Source organism: Triplophysa rosa, linkage group LG17, assembly GCF_024868665.1.
Source record: "Triplophysa rosa linkage group LG17, Trosa_1v2, whole genome shotgun sequence".
In the NCBI taxonomy this organism is placed as follows: domain Eukaryota; kingdom Metazoa; phylum Chordata; class Actinopteri; order Cypriniformes; family Nemacheilidae; genus Triplophysa; species Triplophysa rosa.
Genome location: NC_079906.1, coordinates 13,697,727 through 13,725,699, shown reverse-complemented (window position 1 = coordinate 13,725,699; position 27,973 = coordinate 13,697,727). Strand labels below are relative to the sequence as shown.

General features: G+C 38.9%; 1 protein-coding gene across 1 annotated transcript in view; it reads right to left on the bottom strand.

Moving 5' to 3' along the window:
- Positions 1-683: 683 nt before the first annotated feature.
- Positions 684-27,973, bottom strand: part of prex1 (phosphatidylinositol-3,4,5-trisphosphate-dependent Rac exchange factor 1) — a 65,140-nt gene continuing 37,850 nt past the window's right edge. The window contains exons 12-40 of the mRNA XM_057355773.1: positions 27,265-27,368; positions 26,966-27,015; positions 26,142-26,217; positions 25,856-25,928; positions 24,099-24,241; positions 20,562-20,654; positions 17,406-17,554; positions 17,056-17,141; positions 16,197-16,336; positions 15,996-16,104; positions 15,638-15,819; positions 15,133-15,294; positions 14,267-14,477; positions 12,845-13,100; positions 11,804-12,010; positions 9,457-9,545; positions 9,286-9,368; positions 8,790-8,880; positions 8,348-8,476; positions 7,473-7,514; positions 6,408-6,625; positions 4,737-4,839; positions 3,624-3,767; positions 3,081-3,195; positions 2,869-2,929; positions 2,555-2,730; positions 2,190-2,292; positions 1,874-1,941; positions 684-1,795 (exon numbers count right to left, since the gene is read on the bottom strand). Coding sequence (XP_057211756.1) covers positions 1,753-1,795; positions 1,874-1,941; positions 2,190-2,292; positions 2,555-2,730; positions 2,869-2,929; positions 3,081-3,195; positions 3,624-3,767; positions 4,737-4,839; positions 6,408-6,625; positions 7,473-7,514; positions 8,348-8,476; positions 8,790-8,880; positions 9,286-9,368; positions 9,457-9,545; positions 11,804-12,010; positions 12,845-13,100; positions 14,267-14,477; positions 15,133-15,294; positions 15,638-15,819; positions 15,996-16,104; positions 16,197-16,336; positions 17,056-17,141; positions 17,406-17,554; positions 20,562-20,654; positions 24,099-24,241; positions 25,856-25,928; positions 26,142-26,217; positions 26,966-27,015; positions 27,265-27,368 — 3,506 coding nt within the window. The 3' untranslated portion in view covers positions 684-1,752. The remainder of the gene's footprint in view (positions 1,796-1,873; positions 1,942-2,189; positions 2,293-2,554; positions 2,731-2,868; positions 2,930-3,080; positions 3,196-3,623; positions 3,768-4,736; positions 4,840-6,407; positions 6,626-7,472; positions 7,515-8,347; positions 8,477-8,789; positions 8,881-9,285; positions 9,369-9,456; positions 9,546-11,803; positions 12,011-12,844; positions 13,101-14,266; positions 14,478-15,132; positions 15,295-15,637; positions 15,820-15,995; positions 16,105-16,196; positions 16,337-17,055; positions 17,142-17,405; positions 17,555-20,561; positions 20,655-24,098; positions 24,242-25,855; positions 25,929-26,141; positions 26,218-26,965; positions 27,016-27,264; positions 27,369-27,973) is intronic.

Here is a 27,973-nt window from a genome sequence, read left to right as displayed (position 1 = left end):
ATGTGGGCACTATAAAGCGTGTATAACAAGCAACAATGAAGACTTTCGAAACATACAAATAAACACGCAAAGATTTCGTTCATTAAACACAACCGTAACAGTTGCTTGCTAACATGTTTGATATTTGAAGACCAAATAAAAACTCTTAAGACTGTGAGTCTTCAAGTTGGATAGTTTAGGATGAACGCAGATTCAGCATCAATCCAAGTATTACTTGTCTAAACTAGTTTGTCATTATAACACGTGAAACAGTCTCTTCTAACTGTCATGCTAATATGCGAGAGATAGGCTAAGCTAAAATACAAGCAAACTTTTGCCATATATAATGACGAGATTATTATATTTACTCACCTCCATTTAACAATATAGATGCGTAAATACAGCAAGTCAACCGTTAAGATCAATAAAGATCACATATAAAACAATATATTAAAAATGTAGACCTAAACAAAAATAGCGCATTACAAAAGCCCATCGCAAATACTGTACAAACTAAGGTTAGCTGAACTAGTAACTTACACTGTTAAATTTCCAGGCCTTCTCGGTTACTGACCGCAGTTAGAAATTTAAATATTTAACACATTATGTAAAAGCACAATAAAGTTTCCTATATCCAAATATACACTAAGTATACAAAACGAAAGTTGTACAATACTACATTGTTTGTTTTAACATTATTAATACTCTTTAAATTATAGCACTGCTGTTCCCAAAAAGCGTCTGCGTATCCCTCGCTCTGATGCATATATACATTTACCTAAATAAAAAATAAAAGTCTTCCGTATCTATTTTCAATGTTCCCTTTTGCTTGTGCTTTATTCTCAACGTGTGCAGTACGTTTAACAAACACTGATGATGAAGAACACAAGCTTTTATTGTGCTTTTCCAAACACCTGCACACCGTAACAAAGCACCGATTCATGTTTAAAAAGTGGTTTAAAAAGTGCTATACACCAGGGACACACTTTTTCTTTTAGCTTATCAACCGTAGTTGATCGATAAACCTTTTCTGCCTTCAATATCAACACTTTGATTACAGTGAAACTTTTTGTACGCAGGCTTATTTATATATTGAGCGCCTCCCATCGTATTCCGTTATCCTTCAATGAATGAGAAGTTGACGGAACTATAATAAAATCGTGTCATTTAACAGAATAATAAAACACAGGACGGATAAGAATGAAGATTTAAAACAGCCCCAGACTGGTCCATATAACGTTAGCTGGAATGACTTCAGTAATGTCATAATACCTGATAAGTGAGAGAAAGTGACAGAACGCCACCTCCTGTCACATAGTGCACACACACACTCATGCTAAGATACAGTAATTGCACATAATCACCAACTTGGCCTTCTGAACGGAACCCCACCACCCACAGACCAAACCGGACCCGCCGACTAAGATTGCAGTCAAAGGCAGAGTAAGAAACAAAACAGCCTTTAACGTGAGGACCGAGCGATTCGCTTCTGTTCTCTGACGTGCAGTCCAGAATGCGCTGGGAGGAACTCCAACAATGTAGAAATGTGGGCAGACACAGCTAGCAGATATTAGCAAAGTTAGCATTAGCGATTTTCTCATCTGCCGGAGCAGCAGATAAAGATGGCCGGGCTTTTGTGGTTTCTCCGACCTGAGCCAGACCTCTCTGGATGAGGCTGGTCAGGAACGAGAAGGTTTTATAATGAATAAGAGCTCTTTAAGCCAGTCTTGATATCTCTCGGCAACCAGGAGGTCTGAGGGACACGTCTTTAATTCAAAGATCTCCATCAGAAGGTGGTAAACACAACCTGAAGAGCCTGTGAAGAGGTTAAAAAGAGATTTAACACAAAATGTTCAATGAGGTCCTAAAGAACAGAACTGTGCAGAAGTGATACCTGGGAGCAAAAGGGGGCATCTGGTCCATTACTCTGAGATTTTTGGCAGAGATCTCCACTCTGGTGCCCTGTGAAGAAAAAGGTTGTTTTTATCGAGCATAATACCACAGATTTGAGCTTTCTTACAATTTGTGCTTAACTTTTTTCATCACAACATTTTAACGTCTGGTTTTGAATATGTTCTACTGGTTTGTTGTTATTTGCGTCTTATACTGTATTTGCACAAATATTTGAAATATAAATGGTTAACCCTACTCTTACCCTGAACCATGCACAGTATTGATGACAATATAGCCTATAGCTGTGTGTCATGTACCTGTTTTCGCATGATGTCCATGGTTTGCATGAGGCAGCGGGGCATGAGGCCGTGGTTTCTGGTTAGAGTAACGGCCTGCTCCAGTGATACAGTCAGAGTGCACCTGTAAGGTACAGAAACATGGGTCTTCAACAGGGGGTCCGCAACCCTCAGGGGTCTGTATATAATACATATATAATGTAACATTCTTCATAGGTACTGAAAGGAACAAAGTATTTTGCATCAAAAGATAGAAAAAATGAATTCAAATATAGCTGAAACTTGAGCACTGGGGTTCGTTCCTCAAGTTTATATTTATCTGTGGTACCAAGATCGACTAGCAGATCTAAGGCAACATTCATTTAGTTTCTCCACTGATACTGTACCTCTGCATTCCAGTGGCACACATGGTGATGTGACACGCCCCCAGACGGCTGCAGAGCTCAGAGGAGGCCAGCAGAACGCTGACACCTGAGGGTTGACCTGCAGAACTGGCTTTGATGTTCATATATGTCTGCATGAGCCGACAGAGGTCATCCAAGGTGTTAAGCGGCCGGAGAAGCTGGGAAAGGATTTAAGATTTTGGGACCGTCAAGATATTCATTTCTGCATTTTGAATGTGTTCTTGTTAACTTGTGTAGAAATGAAAAGAAACACAACAGAGACACACACGCTGTAGAGGGTTATAATCTATACCAACCTGGTCAATTTTCATGGCTGTGGAATTTGAGTCTGAATTAGACTTCTCCAGATAAAAAGCCCTTAAAATAACATTAAAACCCATTACAAATGATAAAAGATATGTTTTCATGTTAGATCCAGAATACACAGAATAGAATGTGCCCATTTAATGCATATTAAACAGCTTTAGGATCTCTTCGTATGCTCAAATGAAACATAGCAGGGCTTTACCTGAGTTTGCGGTAATAACCTTTGACCTTTTCCAGTGACAGAGCATTTGTGCGCTGTTGAAACTCTTCCATGGAGACGAAATCCTGAGACAACACACCCTCTGGTTTCTCTAGCCCTAATAAACATAAAAAATTCAGAATTTAACAATTTGTAGTGTTTCCAAATTACCACTAGATGGCGCTAAAGACTTGTTTCCATTATTTACGCGCCCTCATGTCACTCCAAACTTGTACCGTATGAACACATTTGTTATTTTGAAGAATGTTGGTGACCAAACAGCGTGGGACCCCACTGACTTCCATTGTATGAAACAAATCTTACGTTCCAGATTTTGAACGCTTGTGAATGGGTTCCGTCGCTGCTCGGTTTCACAACATTCTTCAAAATATCTTGTTTTGTGTTTTGCAAAAGAAAGTCATACAGGGTTGAAATGACAAGAGGGTGAGTAGATGATGATAGAATTGACATTTTTGGGTGAACTTTCCCTTTAACACGGTTTATGATGCTAAAAGGAAAACATCCACTGTTTTAGCATGTTCGTACCTATCGTGAAAAAAACAGCCTGAAGTTTCAGAGAGCCTCCGTTCTGCAGTCGAGTTGGCAGCTCGCTGAACTGACACCTGTCCAGGAACATGGTCACCCTGATGGCCTGCCGATTACCTTCAACCTGATAATGCACTGAGGTGTCTGTGAAAGAGAAGATCCAATATGAGACATTAAGCATTAGCTTTTTGACTTCACAGTGATTTTAATATGTTTCCCTTCTGTTGTTTATTTAAAAGTCTGTGCACCTGCTTGTTATTATCAGTGTTCGCCCACATTGAGATGTAGTGAACTCAACGGGATGAGTTAAAAACAAAACCTTGCAGATGTGTGAATCGGGAAAAGCAGCTGAGCTGCTTACATTTGTACTATTCAGAGACTGACTCACATGACCTTGTAACAAAAACACATCTGAAGCAGAAACAAACAGAAAAAAGCTGGAAATCCTTCCTCTGAATTACTCGAACCCAAGCAGAAGAGCCTAGATAAGGCTCCTATTGCTGCTAACTGTGCTGACATTCCCAAAGAGGACATCTGGAGGGTGTGTGTGTTTGTGCCGAGAGGGGAAGTGTGTGTGGGGAGGGGTGATGCTATAAACGGATGACAGTTTTGGCTTGTAATTTTTAGTGAAATCATACAGCTTTTATCACAAAAGGGAGTGGATGTAATTCTATTTAGGGAAAGGAAAGGAATTTTTTGTTGCTGGAGGGCATTAATGGCTTACAGCATCCAATCTTGCACACTAAATACATTTGTAAAATGTATATTTTGTTGAAAACAGAAATCACACCCTTTATTCTACTATATACTACCCTGTACAATGTCTCTTATATGTTATTATCCCCCATTTTCTGTAAAATAGTCTTTATTTTATATATGCATATTTTAGAATCTTTTAGACTGTAAATCGTATTATATTGTATTGTCATTGTGTTGAATGTCTGTACTAGAAGCTTCCAACACCAAAGAAAATTCCTTGTTTGTGCAAGCACACTTGGCAATAAAGCTCTTCTGATTCTGATTCAGTTTTACAGCCTTACACATATACAGTTGATCTCATTTCTATTGGCACTGTGACTGACAGTCCATGTTTTAATGTATGTGCTGTCATACTTGGGACGAGACACTCGTTATCCAGTGGGCGGAATAAGACGGTGACTTTCTCCAGATCCTGCAGAGCTGCTTTTGTGTCTTCCAGCATGATTCTCTCTTGTTTCTGTTAATAGAGACAGTTTTGAGTTCTTCATGCATAAGCAGGATAATACAGTATGTGAATTTAACGCAGCATTACAACGTCTACTAAAGAACTGAAACTTTGATGCGATTAGCTTCCAGTTGCAAAGAAACCCTTGAGGTTAAATGGAATCCAGTGAGGTCTAGCATGTGATAGTTTGGGTTTAGTCTTTACGTCACCAGCCTGAGATAAAATTCCAAGAATGCTGACCAACAGTTTGGGTATGATAACGTTACACTAGCCCCCTTTAATGGCTTTCTTGTGTATCATTTTTAGTAGGGCTGTCGCGATAAACCGACGATAAATATCACGTGATTTATGCACAGTTTTTGAGAGAAGTACGGGAAAATGCTGCTGCATCCAAAAGCCAGAGGGCGCTCTCGTGCGGAAACTTCAAAAAGGCACTGCAGAAGAAGACCATAACATACGGAGCCCGTCTGGTCACCCCTCGGAGAAAAGAAAACAAGACCCGCAAATCCGTGGCCACAGTTTTGTAATTCGTTCCCTCAGTTTAAAAATCCGTGCTCTCGGATTAATAAACTGTACCCACGAGTTTCCAATCCGTGCTCTCAGTTTTGTAAACCGTCCCCTCAATTTTTGAAATCTGTACCCACGAATTCATAATCTGTGCCCACGCACAATCTAAAAGGTGTGCATTATATCTGACACACACATGAACACTGTACAGTTAGTCTTGTGGGTATAAGTCATTCCCTTTAAATGCCACTGAAGTTGGAAACATGTATTTGAATGTGTATGTAACTTTAGAGACGGTCCCTAAATTCACGAATATCGAAAGTTTAATGTCAAACCAACTTTATGCCAGTGAAACGCGGCAATGAACGCATGCTTTATATGCGCCACGCGCTCGTGTGTAAACACATTAAGACAATTTATAATATAATCTAAAATAAAACCGTATACAACATTCGTTAATGTTCCTGTAGGAGCTTGTTCTGTTGACAGACAGAGGCTTCAATTCCGCTAGTAGGCTACAGTTTGTAAAACTGTGCGAACGGATCCGAGAGCACGGATTTTTAAACTGAGGGAACGAATTACAAAACTGTGGCCACGGATTTGCGGTTCTTGTTTTTTTTTCTCCGAGGGGTGACCAGACGGGCTCCGTAATAACACGTTCTAGAATCTAGGAAATACCTATGGACGTCTTTTTATCACTGTTACTCAAGCCTCATCAGGTATTTTTATGATAATAAAGTATATTTATAATGATCATGTTTGACGGGTGTTGCTTTTTCAAATGCACATTATAAGCGACTCAAACTCGCACTGCTTTTAGATCGAGCAGCATTTCCTACTGATCCCAGAGACGTGCTTCACGGACACGCTACGCATTAAAAAAATATCGACACATCGCAGCTTGATTTCAATAGGATTTGGCGGTATCGCGATAAATTATCGTTCAGCCCTAGTTTTTAGGCCATCAGTTCATTGTTACCTTTAAACTAGCACTGGTTGTGGACTAGCAACACCAAGGCCGTGGGTTTGAATCCCAGGGCATGCACAGGACACTAAATGTCTGACAGTCTTACCATGTGTGGAGACAGCGTGGACTGGAAGTTAAAGAGCACTCCGATTGTGGAGATCTGTTCTAGCCACTTTCGGCTGACCTCTTTACTGTCCTCCTCGTATTCTCCGTTATTGTTGAAACGCAGGTTCAGCGCGTTGACAAGCTGCTCAGCCAACGCGCACATCGCTCCCACCAGGGCTTGACAGAATATAACATCTCGCCGCAACTGGAGTTCTGTGTCTGGCGGAAAGGGAAAAGAAAAAATAGGAATAGCAATGTGTAAAAATATAATTAAGATGTGTGCGTTTCCATGTATTGTTTTAATTCAGCAAACTGCTAATTCGCTTTAATTTACTGTTCAAAGATCTACATTCATACATATCCCGTCAGTTACAGAGGAATGGCAAATATTTTAAACCCAATGTAAGTCATGCTCAGATTGTGTAATAAGTTAAGCAGATGGTGGGCTTCAGTGTAGCTCTGGGTGGGAACGGGTGTCTGTGTGAAGCGGGGCTCTAGATCGGATTCCAAAACAAATGCTCAACAGCTTCCATATGTCTCCCACCACAGACCCCCCGGGACAGACCCACTCTCTCCATTCTCACTTAATCTTTGTCTACTGCTCCTTCAGCATCTCACAAACAGCCACGCCCTACTCCAACTTGGCACAACACACACACGCATACTGTACACACACTCCCAGCTACAAAATTCCAATAAAACACTCCTTCGTTTTAGAACATTGTAAACTCTCTCTTTCTCTCAACAGGTAGTCTAACTTTTGTTGAAACCAGTGACTTTGTATTGGCACCTGTTGTATTATTGCTCCTGTATGACATATCGCTTATTGCTCCCTGAACAAGTCGCTTTGGATAAAAGCGTCTGCTAAATGACTAAATGTAAATGTAAACACAAGAGAGTCCAGAACAGTAGTTGGGTTTGGGTCGAGGGTCCTTTTTGAAAATCTTATACAGATGATGATATAGGAACAAGATTATGTACATTTTCTGGATGGTTAAATGTTTGAATCAATCCACAATGATCAAGTTCAACCCAAGAGTAATATTTACATCCAGGTGTTACTAACCTGTGCATTTAAGCAACGCCAACAAGAGCTGACTCCTTCCATCTGAAACACAGTCACAGATATAAATACAACACAGAGCACAGCACATTACATTCATATACTTTAAATGTAGGAAAATACATCCGTCTCGCATTTTCAAATCCTTTACCGTGTCAAAATATTAAACAAACAAAATGTTCTATTAACTTAAAGCCCAACTGGGTTAGGAGACAAAAAGAAATGTTGTCTGGAAAGGTGAAGCAAGTTATTCGACTTAAATGAAAGAATAATTAGACATAAATGAAACATTATATATAATATAATATATAATAATAATATTGTCAAAACTGCTACTTCTCAGGAAATAATACAAAAAGAAATCATACATAATCGAACACTATGCTGTCAAAGTTGAGAAGCTGTTTTTAATACTTTCCTTTGGTTAATCATTTGCAAAACCCACAGACAATCACACTTAAAGTGATCGTTCACCCAAAAATGAAAATTTTGTCACCATTTACTCACCCTCCTGTCATTTTAAACCTGTATGACTTTCTTTCTGCTACAGAACCCAAAAGAAGATATTTTGAAGAACGTTGTTAACTGGCCCCCATTCACTTGCATTGGTTTTGTGTCCATACAATAGAAGTGAGTGAGGTCCAGTGCTGTTCCGTTACCAACTTTCTTTAAAATATCTTCTTTTGTGTTGTTCTCCGGAAAAAATAAAGTCATACAGGTTTGAAATGACAAGAGGGTGAGTAAATGATTACAGAATTTTCATTTTTGGGTGAACGATCACTTTAACAAAACCAACAACACGGACTGTATTAAAAAAAGTGTATAGTGTCAATTTTGACTTTACGCTGTCTGCAAACATCGTTCAGGATTGAACATACCTTCTACAAAGCGATGAAGACTGTTCACTAGAGATTTGATTGAAATGGGCAGGTTCCAAGGGTCCTCCTGGATGTTCTTGTGCAGGACGCACCTCCAGCGTACAGTCCAGTCGTCCGTGTGCCGAAACTCTGTTGAGATAAAAAGATAAGTGTGAGAGTCTCAAAAGTGTGTAGTCTGCAAAGTGTTAAAACACTTGAAAATGTCAGAAGGTGTCACACAGTGAATACAAACTTGCAGGGTCTGATTACAGTACGTACGCTCCAAAAATACATAGGAAATACTAGTTTGGTACCCGAGGTGCGAAACACGCAAACAGAATCACACACACCCTTGTGCACTTTAACGGACAACCTGAACACTCCAGACACATCCCTCAAGAGTTTCCAAACATAGCCCTCATTCAAATACAGCACATGCGTGCACACCCCGACCGGGCGTTACCTGGCTGACTGTGGTCGGTGTGAAAATGCTTGGTTTCCTCACAGGCTTTGCTCATGACAGAGCCCTTCAGAAGACTGTTGATGGAGTCGACCTGAGAATGAAACAAGCACAGTTACACCTCACATCCTGCGCTAACAGAAGATACGAAGTACAAGCTCGCTCTAATCCAGGCCTGCTGGTTTCAGTCTGTCCACATGCAACCTGTCTACACTGAATTTAAGAGCCATTATTGATATCTGGGCTTGGGGAGAAATGGATAGGGGGTCAAAAACTGTTGCCCCCTTTGAAAGGCGAAAGATTCAAAGAGTGCAGGGGGCAAAGGTTTAAAGGTCAAAGCGATGGCCAAAGAAGCTGGAAGATAAGGGATAATGGGAGACGAAGAAAAGATAGGACATATCGATGAAGAGCAGAAATAGAAGCGGAAACAAATGGGTTACAAAGCGAATATTAAATTTGAATTGAATTGAGCATTTATGAGGGAAATAAATCAATGTACTTGATTGAAAAGGTGTTCCAAACATCCGTGCAGTTTATCTTGCTTGTCTAGAGGAATCTGCATATCGCATGGCAGCTCGTCTCCTGAAAACCACATATAGGATTATAGTGTTTTCAGGAAAAACAATCATTGCTGTCAAAACTGTAATGACATGTGACAGAAGACAGTTACCTGAGCCCATCTCATCACTGCCCAGGTAAGAACTGTTGCTCCGGACGCTTGTGTACGACAAGACTGAGTCCCGGTTGCTGTTACATTCACTGACACATAAAAACAATCACATCATTAGAAATGTCTAGTTTGAGTAATATCACCATTTCAAGATTGGAATTACTTGAATTTTGCAATATGGTTTTATTTGTGCGTAAACATTAGTAAATGCATTAGCTAACATGAACTAACAATGAGCAATATAGTCATTTTTTTGTTAATCTTTGTTCATGTTATAATTTTAAAATGTTAGTTCATTGTGCATTCACTATTGTGTGTTAAAAATGTATTTGTCAATTTTGAAATAAACATGAAATATAATTAATAAATGCTGTAAAAGTTAGTTGTTAACCAATACAACCTGTAAAATGTTACCATTGAAAGAGAACAATTTTGACATAAGGCATTCAATTAAAAAAGTAAAAATTGCGATGATAAAACGATAGATAAACCTCAAAGTTAAGGCAAAAACTTATCTGGGCATTTAAGGCTTTAGTGGAAACATTCCTATAGGTCATGTGATGAACTCCACCTGTGGTCACTTTTCTAGAACATCTGTGAGAACTTAAATGGAACTGACATCATCGCTGTGGACCGACTGGTTAAAGGATAAAACTACTTTTTGAGGCTACTGTATTCACCCATGCAAAAAAGTTTTGCATCCATTATAGCTGAACTTAGAATATTAGGACCAAGAAAATGAACAAATGCCAAAGACATTTACAGTTAAACAAACATTTCCCATGATCCTGCTATTCTACCAGTATAAGTGACTATGAGCACTAAAGCCATTTCAACAGCCACAATAATTTAAACATCAACAGTGGTCCACTTTTATATTGTACCCAGTGGAATCAACAATGACATGTTTATTCTAAGACGGTGAAACCTAAAAAAATAATTTTGCTCCCAAAAGCTATATAGGGGAAAACAGACACTGCCACCCAGTCTTGCACTAACCGAGAGCAGAAGTTCCCTTTCCACACCCCACTGAGAGAAGAAAGACCAAATTTAGTGCCACCACAAACCAAAAATGGAAGCAGATACTGTTGAGACAGGTCGCGATATTCCAAGATGTAAGAAGTGTGTGTGAGAGAGAGAGAGAGAGAGAGAGAGAGAGAGGAGAGAGAGAGCATTCCGTCATATTTAACCTTTTGATCTGCTCAGCGGTCACATTCTAACAACAATCCTCTTTTCACGATAACAAGATGGGCTGCATTCATCCCCACAGACAAATTCAGCCCCTGGACTTTCTACAATTTTCACACATAAATAGAGCAAAAATGTTTCCATCTATAAAACAGCTGTACATGAGCTCATCCAACACAGAGAAACAGGGTTTTACAGCGGAACGCCACATAATGATAGGGAGAGTAAGGACAGACGTCCACTTCTCCCACCAGAAGCAGAAAACCCACAGGCTGTTTGTGGTCAGTCTCAGCTCTGTCAAATCTGAGACGCAAACAAACTCCGGTCCATATAACAGTGATCTAACAATGGTGACCGTCTGTATTCTTTAGCGGTTAAGAGGGCGTCTCAGCAGTGGGACGGCAGACACTGGGTTGCTATGGCACAACAGGTTCTCCGTGAAGGATGTTTTTCATCTCTGTGTCTGTTTTAGCAACATCTGTTTGACAGCAGGAGCAGACAGGAGTACACAAGCGCGGTCTCACTCCCTCACTGTCTGCTTCGTGTGTGTGTGTGTTGGAGGAGAACTGGATTTTATATCATCTCCCATGCATGTCATATGAACAGTCAATCATGGAAATATACTGTATGTAAGAATAGCTTTTTATCATAAATGAGAAAATTGTGATTCTTGTATGATTATTTCAAATAGAACATTTCACCCATTTCTTTCATTTATGTATGCGAAAAAAGTGAACTGTACTTTTGTTTACTTAAAGGGACAGTTCACCCAAAAAAGACCATTCTGTCTTCATTTACTCACCCCCAAGTTGTTTCAAAGCTGTATAAACTTCGTTGTTTTGCTGAACTCAGAGAAAGATATTTTAAAGAATGTTTGTAACCATACAGTTCTGTGGCACTATTGACTTCCACATTAGGGAAAAAAGTACTTTGCTAGTCAACGGTGCCCCAGAACGGTTTAGTTTCCCACATTCTTCAAAATGTCTTCTTTTGAATTCAACAGAACAAAGAAACTAACACAGTTTTGTAACAATTTGAGGGCGAGTTAATCATAACAGAATTGTTATTATTGGGTAAACTATCCCTTTAAGTAAATTCGATGCATTCTTTAATGGTGGGATTGTAATATACACTTTTTTATTGCTTTTCTTTTGCCCACCTGTAGGAGTCTCTGTAGCTCATAGTGTCATGGCCAGAATCGTCCTGGTCATCTTCGTTCACTTTGAAGCACACTCTCTTGTTCCCTCCGTGCTCTGTCTTGTCTTGGTCCGTCTCCTCTGGTATGGGAGGGGTCGAGGAGGAGTTCTCGAATGAGGGTGGTTCAGAACCCTGTGGCTGGGTCGGTCCGGTTATGGATGACAGGAGTCTAAGATCAAACAGACATGTTTAGAGAAGCTATAAAACAGGCAAACATAACCACTGTTCTGACTTTAACATGAAATTATGAAAGTCTCCTGGAAAAACAACATAAAGACACTAAACTTGTATATAGTTGATTCTTTCATTGGTTGATTAATAACACTTGTTCCTGGAAATAACCAACAGAGCGTTTGTGCTAAAACAAGGGATCATTATCATTTTTTATTTGAACAACAAAATCATAAATTTCTAGCCTCCGATCTTTTTGTTTGTCTTCATTTTATTTATGGACTGCTTTTATGGGACAAGACAGTGTGGGGAGAATGAAAAATGACTCAATTTCACTGACAATTAACTTCAGCACATGCTACTGTAGCTGCTGAATAACAAACATCGCTTCCTGTGGAGAGCTTGTGGAAATCCGCTCAAGTCGTCTGTTATGGCTTCAACTTTGTGCTTTTTTATATTCAATATTTCTAGGCGGTTATAAAAGAGTATCCTGAAGTTTTGAAGTTCAGGAACTGAAAGATGAGGGTTTTAAAACCACTCGAATGAGAATTTAAAGTGACAAACAAACAATCGCTTCAAACAAGGTTCTTTTAACAAGGTTTCCATTACGTTTCTAGACAGTTCCTTTTAACTACAAAAATGTACATGAACTTTTATGTACGTATATCAGTTTTGTATTAATTGCATTCATTTCAATGACTTCCCTGATACCTCCATAGTTTTCCGTGACCGTGGGAACAGAATGTACAGTCGAAACCATGTGCTATATAAATACGCTGATAAACAACCTCACCAGCTGCTTGCAATGCAGTCGCACCACGTCATCACTTACACATCAATCTGGGCCACGTATTGCTTCATCTCTCGCACTGCGATGTCCAGTCGATTGTATAGGAAAATATAATTGTCCTGGCTCTCCGTGTCTTCCTGTTTGAGGAGGAAACTGAGACCCCCTTCTTCCTGCCTCCTGCCGTTCTCCGCCCCACCATCTCCCTCCTCCGTTTCTTCATCTGAACTCAGACAGCTCCAGGAAGGGGCTGCCATGCTGGTCACACAGTGTAGGGCGTGAGACATTGGATTCAGATTAGCTGCAGGAAGGAAAACGATTGCCGTTAATCAATAGCATCAGTTGAGACAATTGAAAAGTTTTGAGCTGGGATAACACATGTCCACATAGTAGACTTGACTAGTAATTCATTACGATATGGTTTATAATATATATGCTATCCGTCTCAATATAGCATATAAGTGTATAACAGCATTATTGCTTTTATTAAATGGTTATTCCATATAAAACATATGCAGAATGCAATGCACTGTGGGATTGTCTTTCCCATGAAGAATACTTGTGATGATGCCTTGAATTTTGCCCAAAGGTAGACATCTCAGAAGGTGGCATAATTATGCAGACTACCCTTTGGAACAGCCTTCCTGCTGACAGTGTGGCTATGCTGCTTTAAAATGCTCTCCGGGTAAGCAGCTCAGCAGGTTTTGTAACAGAGCTTTAACTCGAGAAAACAGAAGAATGAAATGCCTCAAAGCCTTCAGATGCAGTGAAGCATGCTCTTGTATGTGGTAAAGCCGTGGACCATGAGGCTCCAAAGAGAAGTGTACAAGCGGCACATCTCTGACCGTGAGACAACTGCAGAGCAGATGTACCGAGAACGGACAAAGCAAAGTTCGGTTCCTTTCTCGATTACACGCAATGGCTAGACTGAAGCATTCCAAGCAGGTGGAGCCAAAAAACACGAGCCAGATGGAATTCCTTCACCTGACTCAGATTTGCCCTGTTGAACTTCAAGATGCATTCAAAAATATTCAACGCCAGCCAATAAAAGCCAGACGTGCATTTTAAATAAAGTCTCAGGCCTCGTAAACAAAAATCAAACCGTGATGAGAAGAGATGCAGACTGTGGGCCTTTGGGACAATGACATCACTAAAAGCCACTCATGGTCTAATGGCGTCTTAATGGAGGCCTGATGGAGGTGTTTTTTTTAACCTGAAAGCTTTAAAAAGCTCTGGATTGCTTTGGGAATACATGGCCATGGTTTTTACAAGGCCTGTGTGGTTTCTACTGTACGGCTTAATTACTATTTTACAACTTTCAATGATCACAAGGGTGAGGTTTGGTTAGCTGAGCCCATGTGTTTAATTCATACATGAGAAAGCAATTTAGGGACTTAGTAATTATAACGTAGCAGTTTGATGTCGTTTATCAATTCTAAGCATCTTCTTCTCTAGAAAGTCACACACCTTGGTCTGGATCGAGGCCGAAGAAGGAGTTCTTGCGTCCGAAACGGATGCTGAAGGCTCGGCCAGCTGAGGAGGTGTTCTTGGGGCAGGACACCTGCATCAGGTTCAGGTGACAGTTGGTGGGAACAAAGTCCATGCAGTTCAGAACGTGAGGCTTAGTGCTTGCCTGCTTAAACGTGGGCCAGGCCTTCATCTGCAGCTCCTCCACAAACTGATAGCGAGAGAGGGTATTAAATACAAGTACGCAAAAAAAATTCTAAAGGGATAAATGGACCACAAAACCAGTCATAAGTATATTTACGGGTATATTTGTAGCAATAGCCAACAATACATTGTATGGGTCTAAATGATCAGTTTTTCCTTTATGCCAAAAATCATTAGGATATTAAGTGTTCCATGAAGATATTTGGTAAATTTCCTATTGTAAATATATCAAAACTTTATTTCTGTGAGTGGATGCAGCAAAATCGCAAACCAAAATGACCAGAAACACGTCTACAAACTTCCCTCCCTGCTGGCCGCTATTTTGGAATTACCCACTCAAGTTTGGTATCTATGTAAAGCTTTTGGGTTCATCTACTCTCCACAATGTCATTACAGCCAATGGAGAGCGTTCAAACAAACCTGTTTCTTCTTAGCAAGGGCCTTCAACAAGCGCCTCTGATGGACAACTTTAAAGGCGATTTTCTCAATATTTTTATTTTTGCAGATCATCAATAGTTGTCTCTCGGCCAAATATTGTCCTATCCTAACAAACCATACATCAAGGGAAAGCTTATTTATTCAGCTTTCATATAATGCATAAATCTCAATTTATATCTCTGGTTTTGTGGTCACAAATAGATGGAATGCAGGAGAGGTCACACCTGTTCGTAGCTGTGGATGCGTCTCTCGATGCTCTCCATTTTGGTGTCGCAGATGTTTCGGAACTCAAACTGTGGCATGGACACCACCTTGTCATTCTGAGACATGAGCAGCCGGCAGCTCCTCACAAACTGACTGTCGTCCTTCACAAAAGCCTTCAGTATCTGACAATAAACAACACATATACATGAGATCTAAACAAAAGAGCGAAATTATTTAAAAAAATAATCTTTTATGTTCGAAAAAGTCATAAACAAGTCTGGAATAGCAAGAGGGTGATGAATGAGGACATATCTTCATTTCTGGCTGAACTCTGTATTAAACATCTCACGAACTGCCTTTGATGATAACCAAATAAATCTTTGTGGCAGATGTTGCATGTGCTTTGAATAATTCTATTTAGCTGACATCTAGAATTATGATTAAACATGTCTATGAAACATGTCTAAGAATGCTATGTACGTGTTTCATGAGACACAAGAGTCATCACCCTGACCCTTCGCTGACCTTTGCAGCCAGGCTGAAGCAGCCATTGGCCTCCACCATCTTCTCCAGCACGCAGTGTTTGATGCCTGCCGTGCTGACGTACTCGTACACGACCCCATGTTCCACGTGAACGTTGTCCACGTTGAGACTGATCAAAGGACCATCGTCAGAGATGGACAGCTGTTCCAGCCTTCTAACAGAACCTTGAACATTGAGAAAATATAAAGAACAAAATTATTTTAGTGCACATTTAAAGGTTAGTTTTCATTCTGCTGATAAAACATTTTTATTTATATATTTTCATAAGTTCAACAACTGCTTTTCATCTTCACAATAGCCTTCTGTACACCTGTCAGTCGTGCGCGCGCACGCACACTACCTGTTCCATTAATGCAGCCATCCTCTGAATCCGAGCCGTTCTCACACGCCCTGAAAGACATCTGCTCCTCCACATCCTCATACACGCGGTACGCCCACTGACCACAGCTCTGAGAAAAACAACAGCGGCCGCGATCACAAAGGGAGGAAACGGGTATACGGAGTGTGAGAAATGCTCACCGTGCGCAATGTTGAATCTCACCGAGTCCTGCTGCTCCAGCACTGGCTGATGGCCGCTGAAATACTCAAGAACTTCCTGATAGCTGCTCTGGTTCATGTTGTTGCCGTTGACCTTGAGCACGCACTGACCGGGCTGAAGACCTGCCGATGCTGCATCGGATCCTGTTAACACACACAAAATCTCTCAATCGACCCAGTTTTGAACTCTGGAATAACTGTGTATCACCTTGTTTCATCATTTAGCTAGCTATGCATGGTTTGTTTTATTTCCAACAAGCTGCATAAACAAAAAAGTTATGACAGCCCATAATTTCTACGTATTAAAATACAGATTTCACTATATCGCACTTGTGTTTTAAAAAGACTACTTATCCTGGAATCTAAGCCCATGTGCACTGCATTCAAAGGCACTTTGACTGTTGAAAGCTGCTGTAATGACACGTCATAAATCTATGCATTTGTCTACATGCCGTGAAGATGAGGTAACGGCTTTCACTTCAAAAAGGTGATGTGGGGGGATTCTACGCTTTGCTTCAAACGGGGAGGAGCACGTCACAGCTCCAGATGTTTATCACATGATCACAGCCGTCAGTGTCATGAATTTGCTTTATATAGCACACAAACATCTGCAGGGCAGGTTAGACAGAGAGACCTCAATGAGGTCCTTGAATCATAATGACATGCATGAAATTTTATGGGAGAGGGAGAGGAATGCTCTGTTTTTCTAGTCATTAAGCGCTTGGATATTAACTTCAGGCTTGGTATATGAATCACACAGACACCTGCCAACAACATAGAGAATCAATCTAACAAGCGTTGTTGTGCTTGTCAAAATACGAATGTGATTATTCCAAATGTGTAATGAGCCACTGGGAACTCACCTTTCTTTACCGCATGAACGTACGGTGGACATGAACCACACAGAACAAACGGCAAAGTCCCATGAAAATCTGGGATCTTCACAATCCTTTAGAGATACACAAACAGACACTTGTACATAAAATCTTGCTTTATTCTGGGTCTTATTAGTTTCATATGTTAAAAGGATACATAGAAGTGTCCTTCCTTAGTAAGCATTTGTTTAATTATTAATAAGTTCTCCTTTTAAAGAACAGCAGAGCATAGGTCTCCTGCATGCAACCCTAACTCCTGTAGTATCATTTTACACACTCATCTACATTTAACATGTAAGTGTGCAAGTATCTGATTTCCACCTTTGACATGGACTCACTCTTTGTTCTTGGTGGCCACCAGCAGTCTGAGAGAGCGAAGTATACAGAAGGACTGGCTGATCATTGTCTCCACTTCAGAAAAGGGCCTTAGAAACACCAAGTCTTCATTAATGGAGTAAATCTTCCTCCCCGGCTGCAGACCTGCCATCTGCACGAGGCAAAAACAGCAGAAAGAGAAAATAATAAACGTCAAGAAGAGACCAGAGACCAACAACTATAAACAAGCACTTATTAAACTAAATAAATACTGACATTAACATTCATTTTATATTACTAATATGAACAATATTAATATTCACATAACAGTCATAAAACACGAAGTGGAGAGGAGAGAAGAGAAACAAACTAAAGACAGAACGAACAAACTAACGAATAAAGAGAGAGAGAACAAAAGAAAGGAAAGGAAAAGAAAAGAAAAGAGGAAATGAAAAGAAGACAGGAAAAGAAAAATAGAAAGAAGGAAATAGAAGGGGAAAATAGAGGAAGGGAAAAAAGAAATAAAGAAAGAACGAAAGAAAGAAAGGAAGAGACTAAAGAAAGAACGAACAAACTAAAGAAAGAAAGAATTAACGAACAAACGAACGAAAGAACGAAAGAACGAACAAACAAACAAACAAACTAAAGAAAGAAAGAAAGAATGAACGAACGAACAAACAAACAAACTAAAGAAAGAAAGAAAGAATGAACGAACGAACAAAAGAAAGAAAGTAAGTAAGAAAGAAAGAACGAACGAACAAACAAACAAACAAACGAAAGTAAGAAAGAACGAAAGAAAGAGACTAAAGAAAGAACGAACAAACTAAAGAACAAACGAACGAACGAACGAAAGAACAAACTAAAGAAAGAATGAACGAACGAACGAACAAAAGAAAGAAAGAAAGAAAGAAAGAAAGAAAGAAAGTAAGAAAGAACGAACGAAAGAATGAACGAAAGAATGAATGAAAGAACGAACGAAAGAAAGAACGAAAGAAAGAGACTAAAGAAAGAACGAACAAACTAAAGAAAGAAAGAACGAACGAACGAACGAAAGAAAGAACGAACAAACTAAAGAAAGAAAGAACGAACGAACGAACGAAAGAAAGAACGAACAAACTAAAGAAAGAATGAACGAACGAAAGTAAGAACGAAAGAAAGAATGAAAGAAAGAACGAAAGAAAGAGACTAAAGAAAGAACGAACAAACTAAAGAAAGAAAGAACGAACGAACAAACTAAAGAAAGAATGAACGAACGAATGAAAGAACGAAAGAACGAACGAATGAAAGAACGAATGAAAGAACGAAAGAAAGAATGAAAGAAAGAACGAAAGAAAGAGACTAAAGAAAGAACGAACAAACTAAAGAAAGAAAGAAAGAATGAACAAACTAAAGAACGAACGAACGAAAGTAAGAACGAAAGAAAGAGACTAAAGAAAGAACGAACAAACTAAAGAACGAACGAACGAACGAAAGTAAGAACGAAAGAACGAAAGAAAGAAAGAAAGAAAGAAAGAAAGAGTGAGTGAGTGAGTGAAAAGTGTGTGTGAGGACTCGGTGGAGAATATGATGGGACATGCTTAATTGCTTCTCTCAAATCTCCACAGAGCAGAACTGTGAGGGAATGAATTAAGCAAGCGTGTCCTGGACGTGACAGATGAACGCACTGACTTCAGATCAGAGCCGCCCGTGACGCAAGTGTCAGAACACAAATAGAATCACAGCACTTCTATTGAGTCCCTGCATTATCACCATTACAATTACACTGCACTTCTAAACTCTTAATACACACAAAACGTCTTGTGTCACATCTAACAGCCACACTGGTGGTAAAATTAGAGGTGGTTTTGATCTGAACCATAATTATCTACCAATCGTCTTCCAGAAATATCCCCAGTTCTAGAGAGCATGAAAACATAACCCAGAGCAGGGCAAAGTTAAAGAGGTCTAGCCTCAAATGACACAAATTGAGAAGAGCTTTTTCTAACATGTACACTAAACATATTAGGTCACATCCACATCCTTGGAAACATTTTGGGTTAGTTCAATGACAGAGTTCCGGAGAGATTTCGCCTTTGAGAAGTTTGTGAAGGGCAGAGTTTACAAGACAACCCCATAGACTGGATAAAAATAAATGGACGTCTATCAGATTGTATTACAGTAAAGCGTGGCACAGGGCAAAGATGCATGACTTGCACTTTCCACTAAATATAAAACCTTGTGGCACATGAAGTGGCATAGACAACAACAAAATATTGTTTTTCATCTGAAAAACATACAATAGTGTTGTTTTTCGATCATGTACAGTAGTACACAAGGATTTTGCAAGATGTATCTAAACTGTAAATGAACTTCATAATAAATGTTCAAACATGAGAGAAAGCAGGTGACTTTGTTGCTCCAAATGACCAGTGGTTGTGGTTTTGTGACTCTCAATGGAAAACCGTGGAGAACATTTGGGTGGAAGTGAAAAACCAACAGTAAAATGGAAAATCCCAAACATAAGACACTTTCAATTTTGGGAATGCACAATCATTGATACAGTTTATAAGGGTACAGATACTTGATGATTTGAACTATTTAAAGAGTAACTATTACAATGTCCTTAAAAATACATTTCATGCAGTGTGTAATATTGCTTTATGTGAATGTAAGCAACCTGCTAAGTTGTAAAGTAGAAAGTGAACGAATAACAAAGTAATTGGCTTGGGAAAAAAGGAGTCGACTCTGAATCACGCGAACGAGTCGTCTGTTGTTCTAAAATCAGTTCCGGGTTAGATTTGCGTCACTCGGTGTAATGCCCACCTACGTTCCATTTGCGACACAGTATGCGGTAGACCAATCACAGCAGACTAGACCATCTGACCAATCAGATCAGAGTAGGCTGACAGAAAGGAGGGGATTAGAACGATGAATCGCCAAACGAATCATTTAAGAGTCTGTCAAGAAGTAAGGTAAGAATAACTGCCTATTATTAGAAAATGAAAGTGTTTTTACACCTTTTATGTATGTAAACTTGCTGTTGGACACTCCATGAACCAAAGTAGGACCTTAAAAATCACAAAATATTTACTCTTTAATGTGTCTTCTGTGTTTTAAATTTTCCAATCCAAACAGTTTGTATCGGGGGTTCTGACCTCTACAAGCATATTAAAAGATACAATAGTTAGACCCCTTCATACCTCTGCATACGAGCCCCTGGTCACACTTTTCACTACGATTGCCTTGTTCTTCTCTTCGATCTCAAAGCCGTAGTCTTCCTCTTCCGGATGAATCTGTACAGAGCCGACAAAAGCACTAGATCAGCAAAAGGGTCGATAGTTCCAAGTTCACCCAAAAATACAAATTCTGTCATCATTTATTCATCTTCATGTGGTTCAAAACCTGTATATGACTCTGATATGTCTTCTGTGTGACGCAAAAGAAGATATTTCGAGAACTGTGTCAGCTGTTCTGTGTCCATACAATGGAAGTCAATGGGATCAATGTTGTTTGGTTACCAACATTCTTCAAAATATTATTTTGTGGTCTGCAGAAGAAAGAAAGTCATAGAGGATTGGAATGGCATAAAGGGGGATAAACGATTTATTTTGAGGAGCAAATGGAAACAGCATAAAAACAGGAAGTGCGCTTATGATTTCATCATAAGAGTGAGAGGATATTTAAAGTGCACCTCGAAAGATCATCATGCAACGTGCAACATGTGTGAACAAGCTCTGTTTCCTCCGCAGTCCAAAAGCTGCAAGAGGTGTTAACTCTATTTTTCTAAAAATAACAAAATCACCTCAAATTTGCCATGATGGCAGTCCCAGGACGCTTTTGTCTAGTGCTACAGACTCTGCGGGGGTTATCATAGTCAAACGTAACATTGCCTTTAGGCCATAAGACAGGACGTTCATCTCTAGACCGTAACAAGGATATAATGCTCAATATTTCCACTGCTTCACACTAAAGGGCCTTTTATATGATTATATAAAGAATATAAAGAAGAACAGGTTCACCAGCTCTGCAAATGTTCTCCTTTCTTTCATTTCAAACCATCACGCTTTATTTTCTCTGAAAAGCCTCTGAAGCCTAAAAAGGAATGGCGTCTGAGGTGGGCTTCACAGGGATAAATAGAGAAGCACTTAGCAGCTGATCAGAGAGGAGAGAGAGGGCAAGATTGTGACGCGTTTGATGGTCTGGAAGAGAAATCTGTCTCTCTAAATGGGGATGAAAGAGTGGTTTGTAAAGGTCAGGGTAATTACTGGTGGATGAAGAGGGTCTTAATTGCTCCTGCACCAGGACACAGGAGAAAAATCAATGCTGGGCCAATGGTTGTGTTTGTGTAGTAGCACACGTGTATAGGTAGGTGTGTCTTTTTACGTGTGTTGCTATAAAATGACATCAAACACATGAAATCTTTTTTTTTGTAAGTTAGCCGATGCTACTGGGGGTTACAGTGAGAAAGTTTTGATTCGTAGACGTCACCTTAACCCATTATCAGGCAAGTTAACTTAATCGGCCAATCACAACGGCGTTTCCAAGCCTCGCCGTGAGCTTGTGTAAGCGCATGTATGTCGCCCAGTCAATCGATAGAGATCAGTCTACGTCACAAATAGTGTCAGCATGGTATGTGACCAATCAGGAGTTACCGGGGGTGTAATTCCGGAATTTGTGAAACACGGATCTGCGCTCCTTCCTACTCCTACAAATACGTAAATATCATCGAAACGAACAATAATAAGTTAATGAAACTCACACGTGTATGGTTGAATAGTTGTGTTTAATGTTGAGATAGATGCGTAGGATTTCTAGAAATTAGTGAACATTGTTGCTGAAAAATGGTGTGATCATATTTGACAAATGACAAAGTGTCCATTATTAGACATAAGCCCGATAAGTATAGTAAGTCATACTTTTACTAATAATGCATTAACATAGGGCAATCGTATGTATTAATGCACTGAATGTTGCCACAGGATTGTATAACATTATACAATGATCCAGTGGGAAACTTAAACTTATTACAGTTTGTATTATACCTATATGGCATATATTTGTGTTTATTTTTACTGTGAGCCTTATTACTGCTAAAATATGTGGCACCAGCAGTACTTAGTGCTATTTTTCACTTATTATTATATATTTACAATTTATATGTCAATATTCTTTGTATTCAATGGATCTGCACTTCACTGTCACGGTTTTGAGTGTGTGTTCCTAATTTTTCCTAAATAAAAGAAAAATGTTCCTAAATAAATATTCTATGAAGTTTATATACGTTTTATGCATTTATTTATATTTTATATATGTCTTATATTTTTTTATCTATAAACGTTTTGGGGAAAAATGACCATAGACCGGCGAAGAACCATATACGGTAACTTCATTGACCTTGATTTCAACATAAAAATGCTTTCTTTTCTTTTAAGTCAAAAAAGTTCAAAAGTCTTGTGATAACACTCCAGGGTTGAAATTTTGAATTTCTAAGTATTTCAATGAGTGCTCTACATGTATAAAGGGTAAAAGTCCACATCAAATCAAAATGTTCCCTATTTATATTGTTAGTGCACACTACTAGTTTTGTGGTGAACTGCAATATACAGAAATGAAAATGTGTTCCACTTTGGAATCTGTCTTTACTGATGAAAGTTTGACAGCTTAGGTAAAATATCTGTTAAAGGAGCAAATGAAAATTCTGTCATCATTTACTCAACCTCAAGTTGTTCCAAATTTGTATACATTTCTTTGTTCTGATGAACACAGAGAAATATATTTGGAAGAATGCTTGTAACCAAACAGTTCTTGTCCACCACTGACTACCATATAGAAAACATTGCAATGGTAGTCAAAAGTGCCCCAGAACTGTTTGCTTTCTTACATTCTTGAAAATATCTTCTTTTGTGTTCATCAGAACAAAGAAATGTATACAGATTTGGAACAACTTGACGGTGAGTAAATGAAGACTTTTAATTTTTGGGTGAACTGTCCCTTTAACCCATTCTCTTCAACTTACAGTCTGCTTCATGTTCCATTTCTGAAAGAAAACCCTACTTTTCTTGTTCCAATCAGTTCACTTAACTAAATTTTGGGGACAAATTTGTATTTAAAAAGTGAGAAAAACCTGACAAATTTGGGGATGTCCTAATTTGTAAAAACACTTTTTAGTCATTTAGCTAGTCAAATGTTTTCTTTTAGGGTTAGAGTGTAGGCACATAACAATCTAAAAACTGTTGTGTTAAAAAAAAAATCTGTCCTCAACTGAACACAAAGTATCTGTTTCTAGTTATAGACAACACATTTTGTGTTACTTTTAATTCAACTTCGTGTTGTCCCTTTTACATGTACTAATTTAACAGAAAATCAACACAAAATAATTCACAATGTGGTAAATTTCCATCACACAATTTTTTTAATTATTTGACATGCTTTTTGAGAGAGTAGACTTGTGCTGTATTAATACCAAACGTGAAGGATCGCTTTCCTCGCTATTTATTATTTTATTCAACTAGTGCGGAAGACGCAGCCCAATGCGTGCCCGCCGCGAAGTTCACGTGTATTCACATCTCTGCATTGACTTTTTATGTCATTTATTAAGTAATGTAATTTACAGCATTAGCCTATATGTGTTTATATCTACTGTGTAAGAAAACAATAAAAGTGTATGAAATGTCCTCATTTAGACAGATAAGTAAACGCGTGTGTGTGTGTGTGTTCGTGCGTGTACTGTATCTCACCACTAAGGATTTGGCAAGGATGTTCTCGATGAGTTTGAAGTCACTGCGTAGCTGTTTACTTTTGGAGCCCGTGCCCTCTGTTTCTTCATCAGCGTAGAACCGGAAAAACTGAGACTCATCTTTGAATTCACTTTTCTCCAGCACTGCAAGGCAGAAAAGTTGGAAATTAATTTTATATCAATAAACCAAAATCACACTATTTAACAGGTGAAAAGCTTGAAAATACAGTGCAGCTCACATCCGCTGATTGCAAAATGATGTGACAGTGTGTAATGAGCCGATTACATCAGCCCTCAATAACTGACAAAACATCTCATGTCTGTCGGACTGACGGTTGGACAAATATGAGGTGAAAGGAGGCAGATGATTTAACAGCCAGTAGAAAACTTGCTTTGTGAGAGTTTTTCCCTCTTTAGAGGAAGTCAGTGACAGCGATCATGTTTGTGTGTGAACTTTGGAGGGACAGCCTGTTCTGTTCATCCATTCCAAGCAAAATATTGTTGAGGATTGTTTGAAAGTTAAATTTCTTGTGACATAAGGAGCAAAACACACATATTGCTTCAATAGGAGGCATGTGTCCGAGCGTATGTTTATCTCATCAGAAAGTTATTTTTTTCATTATTGCAAGTACTTTTGTTACATTAGAGCATCCAGATGTTGTTTTAACATCTGTTTACAACACAATCATTCGGTCTCATTCTTGTACACACACTGGACCTCTAACAGGCGCAATGAATGTGGGATTAATCAAACAAATTAGAAACTTTAGTACATTGGTTAAAACACATTTTTTCACAAATCACCATATGTGACCACGGACAACAAAACCAGTTTTATGGGTCAATTTTTCGAAATTGAGATTTTTACATAATCTGAAAACGGAATAAATAATTTTTCTATTGATGTATGAGTTGTTAGAATAGGACAATATCTGGCTGAGATACAACCGCTTAAAACTCGTGCAAAAAAATCAAAATATTGAGAAAATTGCCTTTGAAGTTGTTAATCAGGGGCATTGTGGCAGGCCATCCACTCACAAAAATAAAGTTTTTATATATTTAAGGTAGGAAATTTACAAAATATCTTCATGGAACATGATCTTTACTTAATATCCTAATGATTTTTGGCATAAAAGAAAAATCGATAATTTTGGCCCATACAATGTATTTTTGTCTTTTACTAAAAATGCTCCCGTGCTACTTAAGACTGGTTAGTGATCCAGGGTCACATATGTAGAAAAAAATCACTCATACAATAAGAATAATGTGTTTTTCTTCAAAACACAAATGCACAACCGGATAAATGCCTGCATCTTTATAATTCCCAGACTGCTTTAATGCTTCCAGGAGCAAAAAAATCCTCTGTCATACATTGAGAAACACTGTTACAGTTTAATTCTCTAAACACGAGTGCCTGGTTTCACAGACAAGGCTTAAGACTAGTCCCAGACGAAAATGAAAGTTTGTATAAATTGCCCTGACATCTCTTAAAATATGCCATCCATCCTGTTTTGTCTCAAGATGCCCACCAGTTGTTTTGATCGAAGACATTTTAAAAAAAGCGACTTAAATATCCTAAGATAACTTAGGCATAGTCCTGGCTTAAGCTAAGCCTTGTCTGTGAAACCGGGCCTAGTTGTGTCGCATTAACAAACAGAAATGGCCAAAATGCTACAGGTGGTTTAAAAATGAAGTGAAGATTATTTTTGGGGGTAATTGCATGTGTCTGACCAATTGCACGTGGACATTAACACTAACCGTGATGCATAAAACCAGCATTGCAGAGTCCCACACCGAGGGTCACCGCATCCTCACGGCTCGTGCTGTCACCCTACCGAATGAAAATATCACACACAAAGTCAGAAATATTTTATCAGAGCGTAAACACACAGTGTTCACACAGCTACTCGAGAGCAGGAACAGGATCAGATTAGGCATGAAAAACCAATACATAAGCGTAAAGAGCTGAATGGGCCGAGTGTGTGTTAATGTCATATCAGTAGCCATAAGGCAATGTAGATTTGTGAGTGATGTGTCACATTACCTGTGACACAAGCCAATCCACCAGTTTATTAGCTGGTATGACAGATTTGAACGTTTTCAGGTGATGGTCTCTGTCTCTGTATGTCAAGAAGAGTAAAAACAAAATAAAAAAGAACGCAACGGCAAACAAGAGCAGATCACTTAAACATGGTTAAATGCTATTGTTCCATCATATATACTGTAAGCAAACCCAGGTTCATCTGTGTTTGATAAAGACTGTCTGCGTGTGTACACAAAACTGATTCTAGACTGTTAGTCTGTCAGTCACAGTCCCCTCTACCATGCCCCGGTTTATATTGAGTGTACACGTTGTGTGTGCGTTCTGATTGGAAAAGACAGCTTTTTTGATAGGCAGACACAACAGGAAATTCTCAACAGGACTAAAAGCTCAGTTGGCATCGTCGTGTTAAACATTAAAAAACATTTACAAATACCATGAACCCTGTTGATCAAAACAAAGAGCACTGCGTTCCTAAATGTATAAGCCATTGGGCTGGAAAAATGATGCATCTTCCTCATAATAAAACAAATGACACTAATATTAAGAATGTCTCAGATTGACTTGTTGTGGTAAAGCAGGACTGATGAAATAGCAGATGATAACAAAGTTTGCAGGTTCAATCCCAGGCAAAACAGAGCAATGAATACTTGTTTGAATACTGCAAATAACCCTACGATCATTAAGAAAAAACTTGTGAAAAACAAATCAATGTCTACAAACAGCAAATGTGTTGTGTGTTGAAGTTTTAGACCATCCTTCACACTTTGAGAGTTAAGTACTGATGTTGTGTGTGTTAAGTGTGAACATCGCAGTGTGTCACTTACTTGACAACAGGTGTGAAGAGACTGTGTAGACGGCAGTAGAGTCTCACTCCCTGTCAAATACACAAACACAAAGTATTTGCATAAACAGCTGCCTCTCTATGTATTTCAGTTACTGGCTTCCTCAACCCGTCAACACATTTGTTGGAAACAATAGTTCATTTTATAGTTCATTTAGAAATTTAGTTGCTTTATATTAATATGTGTATTGAAATGTGGCATGCAAGTAACCTTGACTTGATAATATTTCAAACAATGATCAGGCAAGTGAAATTCAGTATTTAATATTGTGGGAGAATTACCTTTGATATGATGTCCTCCAATTCGCTCCTGGCTTTATAAGTGCCGTCATCATAACGGAAGCGATACAACACCTGCTCATTCTTAAACTGGTGTTTATCTGACACTACAGAGAGAAACACAAACAATACTTGAAAACACAATAGTTGTTCAATGAATTGTCTCAATACAATATACAATATATGACATCAGAAGTCATATGAAGCACTTTTATGGTTGTGGAAAGAGAATGAGTGATAAGGACATTCATCAAAGGATTTATTTTTGGGTGAATTATCCATTTATTGACTTTTCATATTATATGACACAGCAACACTGCTTATGCTGACCATCTTCCTCTCACCGTGCTGCTTGAGGACTGCAATACATGGTATGTGGAGTGTGTGAATAATCAAAGCTGCGATTGCTATCAGTACACAAAAGCCGCTTTGACCTCCTCCTTGAATGCTTCCACCACATTATTGATCCACCGCCTCGATCCTTTATGCTTGGATTTATCACTCAAAAACCCTGTCAGCGTATGTCGGGATTCACAGACTGACTGTCAGAATCTCCCGGCAGTAATTGAGAGGTATGAAGCTCCACTGATCTCGAGCAAATGCTCATGAATTATTCAAAAGAATATTGTTCATGATGTACAGACTGCTGATCATCTGTAGAGAATCTCAGCGACTGTTGACTGTAAATCTGTCAAATGGTGATTTTTTGCAG